At 39.0% G+C, this 13,899-nt stretch overlaps 1 protein-coding gene across 1 annotated transcript in view; it reads right to left on the bottom strand.

Moving 5' to 3' along the window:
- The window catches only part of kdm5bb (lysine demethylase 5Bb), a 41,853-nt gene that overhangs the window by 16,783 nt on the left and 11,171 nt on the right, over positions 1–13,899 (bottom strand). Inside the window, exons 6-15 of the mRNA XM_062999048.1 lie at positions 11,109–11,249; positions 9,462–9,564; positions 8,105–8,220; positions 7,810–7,968; positions 5,620–5,739; positions 5,350–5,508; positions 4,736–4,917; positions 3,287–3,449; positions 1,492–1,611; positions 288–482 (exon numbers count right to left, since the gene is read on the bottom strand). Coding sequence (XP_062855118.1) covers positions 288–482; positions 1,492–1,611; positions 3,287–3,449; positions 4,736–4,917; positions 5,350–5,508; positions 5,620–5,739; positions 7,810–7,968; positions 8,105–8,220; positions 9,462–9,564; positions 11,109–11,249 — 1,458 coding nt within the window. The remainder of the gene's footprint in view (positions 1–287; positions 483–1,491; positions 1,612–3,286; positions 3,450–4,735; positions 4,918–5,349; positions 5,509–5,619; positions 5,740–7,809; positions 7,969–8,104; positions 8,221–9,461; positions 9,565–11,108; positions 11,250–13,899) is intronic.

Consider the following 13,899-nt stretch of genomic DNA (forward strand, 5'->3'; position numbering starts at 1 on the left):
AAACAATCCCTGCTATTTAACAAAAATGAGTGTTTAGAGCTTTAAATTTTGTGCATTTCCACACAGAGTCCTCTGACGTTGACTTACAACTATGAACAAACAATATGTACTGTATATTAAGTATAAATAACTCAACTCCTTGTAACTGCACTTATCCACCGCCCTACCTTTACTCCTGCTACCTTTCATTCCCCTCCTCTCCGACGCACCTTCATCTATGCAAGCACCCTCTTAAATCCAAGAAATGTTCTTGTATTTGTTCTTGTATTTCTAGCAGGTGCCCTCACCAGTTTGCGGATCTTCTCTCTGAGCTCCCTCTCCTCGTTGATCATCAGCAAAATGTCTTTGTGCACGGCTGAGGCCAGGACAACATCTAGTTTAGTTGCTTTGCCAGCCATGTTACAGATCATCTCATCATGTGAAAACACACAGTAACGATTCAGCAAGCGGTAGTGATTCACACACTGACGGCCCAGCGGCATCTACACAAATAGAGGGGGAGGATTATTAAGTCATTATTTAAGTGGACATGTTTTAATTATGTTTTGATAAACAGTTGGTACTTAAATATCCTAATCAGAAAAATGTCAACAAAAAAAATATCTAAAAATCAACAGATATATCCATACTTAATTTTAATTCTGAACAAACAAACGGACGGACATAGGGTTTGGCAGGTGGATGAACAGACGGACAGATGGATGGATAGGTGGATGGATAAACAGATGAATGGATGGATGGATGGATGGACGGACAGACAAATAGAGAGATGGGTGGATCAATGAAAAGATGGATGGATAGATAAACACATAAATGGATGGATGGACGGCCAGACAAACAGATAGTTAGTTAATTAGTTACACATGTAATTTATATTAGTCCCCCCCCCCCCCTGCTACTGGCCCGGACCGTTTGTCAATTTTTAAAACCCAGTGTGGCCCTTGAGCCAAAAAGTTTTGACCATCTGCAAGTCAGCGGCATGTGACATTACTAATATCAATGCTTGTTCTGTTTCTAAATCTAAACCTGGGGTTAGGGAGTAAAAATACCTGTGTTGTCTTTTTATTTTAAACATTGCCACTATTACTCAAAGCTCTTTGAATATTTTATTTAATGTTTTTATTCTCTTGAATTCAGACATCACCAATAACAGCACTTTTATTTGAGTAACGTTTTTGCCACTCTGATAGGTATATAAAATAAAGTATATGCATTAACTAACCAACTATCTTTATAAAGATTGAATTTAATAAAACTTAAACTTGTGACAATATGTATATACAGTACGTTGTGGTATTCACATACAGTGGGGGGAGGGTGGCTATTACAAACAAGTACTGCCAGATGAAAGTACTACAAGACAAAACAGACTGCACAGTGGCTGATTGGCAGATATTTCATTTCAAGAAATAACTCAGTAACACAAGTGTGTATTTAAAAATTGCATCAGATCTGATGTCAGTGCGTGAAATAGGTAAGGTTCTCTCTTACCCAGTCCACAGTACAGAAGTTCACTGCCTCTGCAAAGTTAAAGCCCTGGTTAAAGCCACTGTGATAGGATCTTGGGAATGTGATGACAAACTCCCCTGCACACTGATTGGTCCTGTAAATCTAAAAACAAAGAAGCATTTTAAATAATTCAGTGAGTGTGTTTGTGCATGACAATAGAATAAAGACAGGGCTGGAACAATCTGTTCAGTCTGTGTGCTCTGAGTGTGCATGTGGAGAGAGAGAGTGTTTGTGTGTGTGTGCGTGTGCGTTGTGACGCATTGTTGTGTCTGAGTCATGCCCAACCTCTGCCTTTACAATTACAGAGCAGCGACACAACAAAGCCTCTGGAAGTCATTTGTTTTTAATCACAGTCGGTGGTGGAGTGTCCATTGGCAATGCAAAGTGGGCAGCATCAGTGACAACAATGACCAGCAAAGTCAAATTTTATGCAAATAAGAAGTGAAATAATGTGCCAACAACCAATAAAAGCTGAGCATGTGGTATAGGGGTTTTAAAAAAAAAGTTTTAAATGTGCATTTAAAAACCTGAATGAGGGTGCTTGATGGTGCAGAATAAAAAACCTAAATGCTATGTATAAATAATACTTTTTTACACTTTGTCACCTCCACAATTATTGTCATTGTTGGTAAAGATGAGTAAGCAGGGTTAGAAGAAATTCCCATTATCAAAAATAATAAATAAAACCACATGTCAGTGTTATTCTTAGGAAATTCTTAGGAACCAAATGAAAGTGAATCGATACTGATGTATTATTTGAAAGGCTTGGCAGAAAAAAAAGCCTTTTCCTGTCATCTAACCCCAAATGTAGGCGTCTGAAGGTTGCTAAACACTACTGGGACTTTGACTAGACCCATGTTCTATGTTCAGATGAAACAAAAATGAAGCTTTTTGGCAACAAACACCACAGGTAGAAGCAAAGCCTGCAAACTGATGTTGTGCCCAGCAGCCTCTACTGTTCACCAACTTTCACTTACGACTTAAAACTCAGCATCTTTCTACCAGGTAACCGCTATTAATGTGTAAAACAATTTATCAACTGCAGTCTAATTAGGGTCTAGTGGTGATTTACAGAAAGTGTACAGTTATTAGGTATCCAGCATCCAATTGCAAAATAATTCTGAGGGATAGGGTTGCCAGATCTTTGTAGATTATGTTCTGGTTTAGACACTCCACTCTTTATTTCTAGATTTTTTCCCATTTTACCACACAATCTACTCATTTCCAGTTCCCGACTGTGAATCCACTACCAATCCACACAACCTCAATCTGATAGAGAACTGGATCCCCACATGTCGCCTGATGCCAAGTTCAAACACTCTGTAGTGGCCAGTGATAGCTCAGTGGTTAAGGTACTGGACTAGTAAGCAGAAGGTTGCCGGTTCAAGCCCCGCCACCACCAAGTTGCCACTGTTGGGTCCCTGAGCAAGGCCCTTAACCCTCAATTGCTCATCATGTTCAGCTCATTGTGTAAGTCGCTTTGGATAAAAGCGTCTGCTAAATGCTGAAAATGTAAATGTAAATGTAGTGGTATTACACCATGTTAGACCACTGCGCCACCAAATACATGGCCACTACACTCGCCACTACACTCCACTCCTGAGTTGTAGATGTGATTGAAGTAAAGCAACAAAAAAAAAAAACTCTTCTCCGTCCAGGATCGCCAGGACCAAAATCTGGCAACTTTGCAGCAGGAATAGCTGGTGTAGGCATAATTGCTGATAATAGGAACGCGATAATTATGTGTTCAACCCATGTATGTGTTTGTGTGACTTACTGGTACTCCATGAGCCATGAGGGTGTTTGGATTCATGATGGTGACGAGCTGGTGTAACAGATCTGGCTGGGAGTCAAATAGCTCAGGTGCTAGCTTCTTCATCACTGCTTCCAACTGCTCAGCAGCAAATCCAGGAGCTCCATACCATGTCTTAGGTTCTCCCCTGCACACACATGCACAAAATGTATTGTAAGCATTTTTTTTTTTACAATTTATTTAATCAGAGAGAGGCTATTGAAATAGACAAGTAAAATTTACTGTCAAAATGAACACTGGTAAACATCTTACATAGCTTTATTTTAGGTTAGTGGGGCGGTTTTCCTTCAAAGACCCTGGAAACCTTGTTCACATCATGGGCTCCATTAAACATCAGGACATTTTAACTCAAAATGTATCTACCACTGCCTATTAACTAAAAATGAGTCATTATTACATAACTCAAGAGAACTCAAAATCAAGCTTCTACCATAGCAGTCTCCTGCTCCAAACACCATAAAACCTGCAGGGTGAGCTAGAGTAGAGTGCATAAAGGAGTACCTAGATACCTGAATTATGTGGAGAGATTGTCTAGGAATAGTCTTTAGTTCACTGCTCTGTATTCTCCAACCTTATGTTACAGGAGAAGACTAAGTGCTGTTGGCTAAAAGAGCCTGTACAAAGTATTAAATGAGGGTTGTACTTTAATTAAATGTTGGATTTAATTCATTTTGTTTAGTGTGAGTATAGGCAAAATCACTAAAATGTATCTCCTATAAGCCTTTTTACTCATCTTGACCAGGGGTGCCAATAGTTGAGCTGAAACAGTGTGAAAACGTAAAAAAAGTGATTAAATAGGGTTTACTGAATGAATGATAATGTGTAAAGCAGGTTGACAAATTAATAGCGATCATTAGCATCACTTTCTGTTTAGACTGACCATTTGCTAATAAAAAGCGGCATGTTTCTAGTACAGGTCTGGACTAGATGAATGTCTTTAATAATAGAAAATATCAAGCTCTAATATTAGATATTGTGGTGTACATGCTCAAGTGCACACCCTAACACCCACAAGGCTTAATTAATGATCCAATAATGTTCATTCTTTATCATTTATACTGCAGCACACAGTAAATTAAGCAAAGTCTGCATACTGTTAGCTACCTTACGTCAAGCGAATACAGATGTGGGCATAAATGCTGATAGTGTGAAAACCGTAATTAGCTGTGCATTAGATAGTTTATCAGGGTTGATGTGTGTGTTCTCACTTGTTTTGTTGAGAGTGTGTTGGGGGGGAGGGGTATGTGTTAGTGCTAGTATGGGTTTGTGCAGAGTAAGCAAGTCAAATGATAATGAAGAGCCGATGTTAATGTGTGATAAACCCATGTATGTTTGTGCAACAGGAATTAACTTGTGTACCCCTAATATACTAGTCTAATATTACTGGAACTAAAGAGTATATTTAGCATTTACCAGTGCAGGTAATTGATGGAGTAGCTCCAGTGGTCCTCAATGTGCCAGCAGAAAGAGGAGAAGCACATGCCCACATAAAGCCAGGGCAGAGTCATGCCACATATATCAGCAGGCACATGGGTCAACACGGACAGATTCGTCATAGCCATGTTATTCAGGTTCCAACCGCAGCTCAAGTACTTCTACAACAACAAAACAAAAAATCGTGTGAAAGAAATGTCTTAATGACGTATCCAATTACCCAGCTGCATGTGAGGTTGCCATACGCTTTTTTTCACCTGCTCGAGGCTGGTTCACACAAATTTCTGTGTCATGTACAGAGTCACACACTGATCTCCATTATTCCCCATCTTTGTGCAGGTGCCATCAACCAGCCAGCACAGGCTGCAATGGCAGCAGCAATGAGGAATCCCCTCAACCCTCCCCCACACAGACACAGCCAACCACATCTGGGTAGGAGAGATACTATTTAAACTCAAAAGCTCTAAATCTCAGCACTGGTGGGCTAATGTGCTTTACCGCTGTGCCACCCAAATACCAGCCCTAAATACCAGCTTTCTAATTGTATAATAAAATACAGTAAATACCCATATGCACATGATTAGGGTATTTACCTCATCCTGGGCAGCAACCTTGAACTTGCCATCTTTGATGGGAAAGCCACTGCCAAACTCCTTGGAGGCAATATCGGCTCCATACTCAACCGTCACATCTTCCTCAATAGTACCCACCAACCGCCAGAACTCTTTTTCTACTAGTTCAGTCGGCACCATCTACACACAGACACAAAATAATACTTATATATGATACACATATATTGCAACAAAACAAATAAATAAATAAATAAATAAAACACCATTAAATCAAATATTATATAAGCTTACATGAACTGGCATGTTGAAGTAGTCTGACTTAAATGCGTCAGCCATTTCCCCGAATGATTTTAGGGAATACTCTTTGTGTGCCTGCTCAAATCCGAATGCCTCCTGTGGTTTGCTGCATTCCTGTATAAAGACATTTGACAGTGATTAGTTAATTAAAAATCACAAAGCCTTTTTATTGTATCAAAGAAAATAAGGATTTATAACCCTAAACTTTATAACCCTAAACTATAGAGCAAGATTTTGCTTTTTAATCAGTGTATTAAACAAGCAAATGAACAAAGAAAATGAATAACATAGTATTTTGTAGTATTGCGGAACAGTATTCCCATGGTCAAGCATGGATGTGGGTCAGTGATAAAGTGAGAATGTTTTTCTGTTGCAAGAACTGGCAGTGCTGACCATGGATTTGCAGATGAAATTACTAATAAATACTATTTTACTGTTTACTGAGACTTTGCAATCAGAGGCATCATGGTGAACAAACGCAATTTAAGCGTCTTTGAGTATCTTGAAAAGCGCTATATAAATAAAATGTATTATTATTATTAATTGCTTGTGTACTGATATCACATTTAAATACTGCAATGCACTACTTTTTGTATTTACAAAAACAATCACATTAAACACACGCACAACATATTAATCAATTGACTGTCAAAATGTTACTATGCCTAAGCTAGTAATTAAACCAGTTCAACAACATGCATTACAAAAAGGTAATTTTGTATAATATAGTCAAAAGTATGTAGACAACTCCTCAACTAGAAAATTTGCATTTGGTGTCAAAGCACTTGATTGACCTTAACAGACCCAGAACTCAACGCTATACAACATCTTTAGCATTATTAACCAGAGGGAACATTGACCAGGAGCAGGACTCATTACCTAACATCAATATGCAATCTCACTAATGCTCTTGCGGATGAATGGAAAAGAGAACAGTCTAACAAAATCTTCATTATACTACATGCCAGCCGATATACATTTTATATTTCTTTACTTGTTTTAAACAAACAGTGTGTTCTTTTTTTCCCCCTTACAGGTTTCTGGGAGGTTTCTTGCATAATACAGATTTGTATTTTCACCCAATTAGCTATAAAAGCTTAAAACAATACGCAAGACTGGGACGGATGTACTTTTATCATTACATAGAAACTGCCGCACGAGCCTTGGGGTGCATTATACACATCATATCCTTGGCAACATGCAAATCTATTTGGTTGCTTGTCCAAATGCAAATGAGGAAAGTCTGCAAAAACTGGTCTTCCACCTCCCGAAATAAGGTGCAAGACAGTTTCTGTTTATCCCAAAGAAATTACATTACAAAAAACACTTTTGAACAAAGTTGGGACATTTTGTAAAATGCAACTAAAAACAAGCATCTATAATTTGTTAACCTTTTTGCTCACCCTGATCACAGTAATAAGCACAAGTCTGGTGTCTGGATCATTTCAAGTAACACAGTCTTAACATATAGAAGCGCATAATAAAGGACACATTTTATAGACTATATGGCCAAAAGTATGTGTAAACCAGACCATGAGCTTATTGGACATCCAATTCCAACAGGCCCTTGTTTGAAGCTATAACAGCCTCAATTCCTCTAAAAAAGGCTTTCCACAAGATTTCCAAACGTGTTCCCTTCGGTCAAACAGCTTTGCCTAGTTTGCAATCAACCTTGCAATTATTCCCAAAAGTGTTCAGTGTGGTTCAGGTCAGGGCTGTTCACATACCACTGGAGTTCCACCAAACCAAACTTGTCAAGCCATGTCTTTAGGAGATGCTAAAACATGCTGAACAGAATAAATAAAAAAAAATCATGCGGAAAGCAGTTAGCAAGCAATGCCAGACATGGCCTGTGTGATTAGTTACAGCCTTAGTAAAGTGGAGGTTAACTTCACACACATTGTGTGTGAAAAATTGCACCTATAGGCACTTTTAGGTGGCAGCTGTTGGCTTTACTGAATAACCGTAAAGTATTATTATCGGAAACTGTGCCTCCTAGTGAAATTATTAGTAGTACCTAATAGTCATTAGGTAATACTGTAAGTAACCATTTTTGACTAAGCATCATCCTAATTAGAAAACAATTTTCTAATGGAACTGACTATAATAAATTGTTGAAAGACACTTTTCTGCTTACGCAACTGCAACATTTGGGAGTGGCAGACAGGTCCTTCGTTCCCTCACCTGTGTCAGACACTTGGGACACCTCCAGTCACCCTTAGGGACATCATGAAGGGGTGGAATCAAGCAGAAGGTGTGGTAACTGTCATCACAGCCGTCACACAGCAACAGCCTATCTTCATCGCTGCCGCTCCCACATACCAAACACACGTACATATCCACCTGGACCAAGAGGGAGGTGTAAGTGAGAGAGGTGGGGAAAAGAAGCAGACAGTGGTTACACAGGTGGAGTATTAATGTGGTAATAATTATATATTGGATTCAAAGAAAAATGGACAAATCAAAGAGAGAGACTTACTTTGGTATCAGGTGGTGGTAAAGTGCTCTTCTTATAGCGTGATTTAGTTTTCTCTGGTTCGATTTGTAGAGGACTCTCCACTGGCTCCTGCTTGATCTTAATAGGGACTTCGTTCACTGTAAACACAATGTGATAAAAGATTGACAGGAGCAGTGTCCATTTAAAAACATGTATAAGCCAAATCAGGAATCAAACAAACTTAGGATTCTAGTTGGGATATTAATGCAACAAAAATACCAGGAAAATGTTAAGCTTAGTGCATCCTACACAACAGAATCACTAAACTGTGTGCAATATACACCGATCAGCCATAACATTAAAACCACCTCCTTGTTTCTACACTCACGGTCCATATTATTAGCTCCACTTACCATATAGAAGCACTTTGTAGTTCTACAATTACTGACTGTAGTCCATCTGTTGCTCTGCATGCTTTGTTAGCCCCCTTTCATGCTGTTCTTCAATGGTCAGGACTCTCCCAGGACCACCACAGAGTAGGTATTATTTGGGTGGTGGGTCATTCTCAGCACTGCAGTGACACTGACAAGGTGGTGGTGTGTTAGTGTGTGTCGTGCTGGTATGAGTGGATAAGACACAGCAGCGCTGATGGAGTTTTTAAACATCTCACTGTCACTGCTGGACTGAGAATAGTCCACCAACCAAAAACATATCCAGCCAACAGTGCCCTGTGGGCAGAATCCTGTGACCACTGATGAAGGTCTAGAAGACCAACTCAAACAGCAGCCATAGATGAGCGATCGTCTCTGACTTTACATCTACAAAGTGGACCAACTAGGTAGGAGTGTCTAATAGAGTGGACAGTGAGTGGACACTGTTTAAAAACTCCAGTAGCGCTGCTGTGTGTCTGATCCACTCATACCAGCACAACACACACTAACACACCACCACCATGTCAGGGTCACTGGAGGGCTGAGAATGATCCAACACTCAAATAATACCTACCCTGTGGTAGTCCTGACCATTGAAGAACAGGGTGAAAGCAGGCTAAAAAGGTATGTAGAGAAATAGATGGACTACAGTCAGTAATTGTAGAACTACAAAGTGCTTCTATATGGTCAGTAAAGCTGATAAAATGGACAGTAAGTGTAGAAACAAGGAGGTGGTCATAATGTTATGGCTGATCAGTGTATGACCCAGTTATTGGTCCCCAACACTATGCCTCCATATATTGTCTTGAAAAATACATGTGAAACTTTATAGGTGGCTGGCACAATAAAATAAAAAACAACACATGGTACAAACATGCTTTTGGCACCACAAATGTTACATAGTTTGGCGACTAATGTCTACTTGATTAGTATTAAAACAAAGAACAGAAACCTTTACTGCATCTTACCTGGTTCAGACTTCACTACAAAAGAACCCATCCTTCTCCTGAGATTGGGCCTGCTCTCACCACCCTCTCCTTCTGTACCAGCCTCTGACTTTCCACAACCAGGCTACAAAAAAAAAAAAAAAAGAGTATTGCATTTATAAAGATATGTTATATCAATTATGAAGCTATTGAAGCTCAGAAGACACTGTCCACACTCAACCAAGCTATGCATCAACATGAGCTTAAAGGCTGTGCTTGAAAGGAGCCCTTGCTTATGTTTTTTTCCATTCGGCTAGGCCTTAGGCTTTCAATTTTGGAGCAGGTGCTTCTTTCATGTATCTTTTGAGTTAGACAGGATGTATGACTGCCCCGGTAGACTGCAAGCTACCAGAGGAATGATTATACAGTGGCACCATGTAACTCGACATCCCCTAAACTTGAAATCTTTGAAACTCTACCTTCACTGAGAAATTTGCACCTTAAACTCGACGTGTGTGACTGATGATGTCTTACCACACCACCAAGCGCCGAACAATGCAGCAAAGTGCGAATATGAGACGAATCTGCATTTGTGTGGAATACCTCTTAAATTCATTCTGAAAGCATCCACATGTATCTGTGTTTAGCTGGATTTTCTTTCTGTCTCACTTTTAAACTTGTGTTATAGCTCAGGGTGCTGAGAAATTGTGCGAATCAGCTTTTCCAAACACTTATTGTAAAAAAATAAAAGGTTAATGTGACTTAATGTATTAAAAGAACGACATAGAAACACTAAACTTCTCTTAATTATTACTGCTCATAAGTTCTCTCCACTAATGAAATTCCTCGCTTGTTGTTACGCTGCCACACTCCATAGGAAATAATGACACAGCAATGCAAAAAGCGGTTTTGTCACTTCTCATGTGAACGCACCTTTACTGAACAGAATACGATATTCCAAGATCAAGCATCTCCACAATAAAGAAGTAAAGGTAAAGTGTAGGTATTGTATTTTTTATTGACTTTAATTGCTTTTCAATTGTATTTCATTGTTTTTATACTATATTTGTGTTATTTACAGTGTGTTCGTTTTAAAAACAACCCCATTATTTAACATTAGCCTATGCAGTTCCACAGGACCATGGAACACATTAACAGGTTTCCCATACACCCTATGGGAAAAATACGCCACTCCCAAAACAAACTGACGTCGAGTTTCAAGGTACCACTGTACGTACAATCAAATCAAGTTTGCACACCTCGGGTTAATCCAATACAGGGAACAATCTTGTGCGCATTTATTGGTTATTAACTGAATTTAACATATTTGAAACAAGTTGATCAGGTGGACGCAGCAAGATCAGGTGGCCTATCCAGGCAATCACATTTTGCAGCAGCAGTGGGAAGATACCCCTTTGTGTTTGTATGGATGCCCAGGCAGGTCAATGGCTCTGCTGAGATTCAAACAGTGGTGTACTAGCATGTTAGACCACTGTGCCACTCAAGCGTTGTTACAATCACTGGCATTTAGTAACATTCAATAGCAACAGTTGACTGTGTTTATGTTTCAAATGACTCACCTGAGTATTTCTTTTATGGCTGTTAATCCCCCATTTACTCCTTTACATGAGCATTAACATGCTAACAGAGCCTAAAGTTCATCTAAGTGTGGAAGTGCGATAACATTACCTCAGCCTTCATCCGCTTGGCTCTTCTGGCAGGCGCACATGCATCCTTGGGTTGCACCTGTACGTTCTGCCTCTGCACCAGATCGTGAGGTTTGTATTCTTGATCATCGCCATTTTCCGGCAGGGAGGGCTTCTGATCAACCTGCCAAAGAAATAAAAATAGCTTTTAATTTAGTGACACTTGCAAAGGAAGTATGGTGAAGGTTTCCTGACTTTTATGAAACTGTGCAGGCGAGATAATAATACGAGTAAATGATAAGCTTGGCACTATTACAGATTTATTACATGCCACGTTTGCTGTCAACTAGAGATCATGGCAGGAAAGGGGTACAGATGTTACTAGAAACTTTAATACAGTGAAGTGTAGCAGAAGACGTATACAGAAGGAAGCAGAAAAAAACGATTTAGTAATCCCACAGACAGATTGGACATTAACAGAAGAAATCCTCCTGGGTATCCACATGACTAATGTTACAGCTCATAAAAGGATTAGCAGGCAGTTTATAAGCAGTAATATCAGAGAAAAGACAGCATGCACTTATAGTTGAGGATGTTTATCTGAAATTGTTTTTTAAAAGCCTAACACTATTGTTCAAGAAGGTTTAATTAAATATTTCAGTTAATAATGCAATTGCTTTTAACCACCAAGCCCTCATAGTTTCAGGGTCAAAAACAAGCTATGATTTTAAGTGTTGTTCATGGTAAAATTACTAGAGATCTGACGCTCATTTAAGTTGGTTTTATCTTTATTCTGCTTCAATTTTACACGACGGGACATGACTGTTCTTTATGGTTTGAACAATTTATAAACATTAACCTATGCTGAAGAGTACCATGAAAAGTGTCTGTTCCCATGAGGCAACAGTGATCATTTTAGGGTTGGTCTTAAATGTAAGGAATAAAAAAGGAAATCAGGAAAGGATGGAAGAGATTTTCTATGTATTTCTTGAATATAAGCAAAACTGACACACAAAGAGTTCCTTTTTATTCGTTATTGTTGCATATTCTGATTGTATAGATCATGTAAATAGACATTTAAGTCAAAAGAACATTGTAATAAGCACTTATCAAGTATGTAACAATGTTATTATTATTTTATTAGTTATTAGTATTTTAACATGATTTTACACTTTGGTTACATTCATGACAGAAACAGTAGTTACTTGTCACACAAAATTCAGTTCAATGTCAAACACAGTCATGGACAGTTTAGCATCTCCAATTCACCTCACTTGCATGTTTTTGGACTGTGGGAGGAAACCGGAGCTCCCAGAGGAAACCCATGCAGACACAGGGAGAACATGCAAACTCCACACAGAAAGGACCCAGACTGCCCCAACTGGGGATCAAATCCAGGACCTTTTTTGCTGTGAGGCGACAGTGCTACCCACTGATCCACTGTGCCGCCCTATGTAACATTGAGCTACTGTTAAATAAGTGCTAAAAATATGACCTCTGGGATCAACACTCCAATGCTTAAATGTATTTGCATTTAATATGAATGGGATTTATTAGAAGATAAACAGCTGGCCTATATTAGCTCATTTTTATGCATTGCTCCTATTGGATCAATATACCGATGGAAATATTGTTGGATAATGTTTCCACTCTTGTCTTAAAGATGCACTTTTTCTGCTGAAATAAATCTCAGCCAATGACCCGACTAAACAGGGCATAACTAAAGGCACCATGTGACCAAGAAAGTCTGGAAAAGAATTGATCAATACCTTCTATAAATACAAACAATACATTTTTATAAGTGACTGTAATGCAGACACAAAGACTAGACTGCCACTTATATTTTTTCCTATTGTTAAACACTGCTGAATTTGTATGCAACAGCCAGACTAATTATCTTGAATCCAGATTAGGCTAATGATAGTCTCTATTATCAGATTAGTAATTGAACTACTTAAAGAAAATCATAGAACAGACGATGACTCTGCAGTAGGTAACCCAGAGGGACTTCCCATTTCATGAATACATACATACACAAAATGGGGGAGAGGTTGGGGCACAAGAAGGAGGTAACAGCTGGTGGTTTTAAAAGCTTATTCCCTAATGTAGCAGCCTTAAAGCTCTGAGGACTAGAACAGAGTGAAAGAGGGGAGGAGGGGTATAGGGACAGATTGGGGTAGAAACAAAAACAAAAACAGTTCATGGAAATTTGTAAAACAACGAAGCTCGACTTGTCCATCCATCACTTACTACTGAAGTGTGACAGTGGGGTTTAGAGAACAGTATCAAAACAGGGGTAAAACGGACAGTAGGCGTTAAGGGGTCAAACTGGTCACGGGTTGTCAATCACTGAAAGGCAGCCCGCCCACATGTTAACAATACTAAACCAAAACAATGAGGGGTGTAAGAAAACAAAAGAACAGCAGACAAGGGGCAAACGCAGCAAATGCTGATTTTAAATCAAAATAGAAAGAAATGGTATGATTTGTTATGAGGTTAAAAGGTGACATTTATAGTTTAGAACAAGAACTGGTCCAATGTCATAATTACAACTGCACTGGGAGATTTTAAACACTTAAATCCTAAAAAAAAAAAAAACTGGGAAGGTTGTACCTCAACATCATATATGACTTCCATGGTTATAAAACTCATAATTTACAAAAAGTTTGTGAACCATTTGTAGTTACCTGAATCTTTGCAATTATTACTCGTAGCCATTATATTCTATCTACACTAACATCTGCTGTGGGGCAGTTGTAGCCTAGTGGTTAAGGTACTGGACTAGAAATCAGAAGATCGCTGGTTCAAACTTCACCACTGTCAGGTTGCCACTG

Source organism: Trichomycterus rosablanca, chromosome 7 (genome assembly GCF_030014385.1).
Source record: "Trichomycterus rosablanca isolate fTriRos1 chromosome 7, fTriRos1.hap1, whole genome shotgun sequence".
NCBI lineage: Eukaryota > Metazoa > Chordata > Actinopteri > Siluriformes > Trichomycteridae > Trichomycterus > Trichomycterus rosablanca.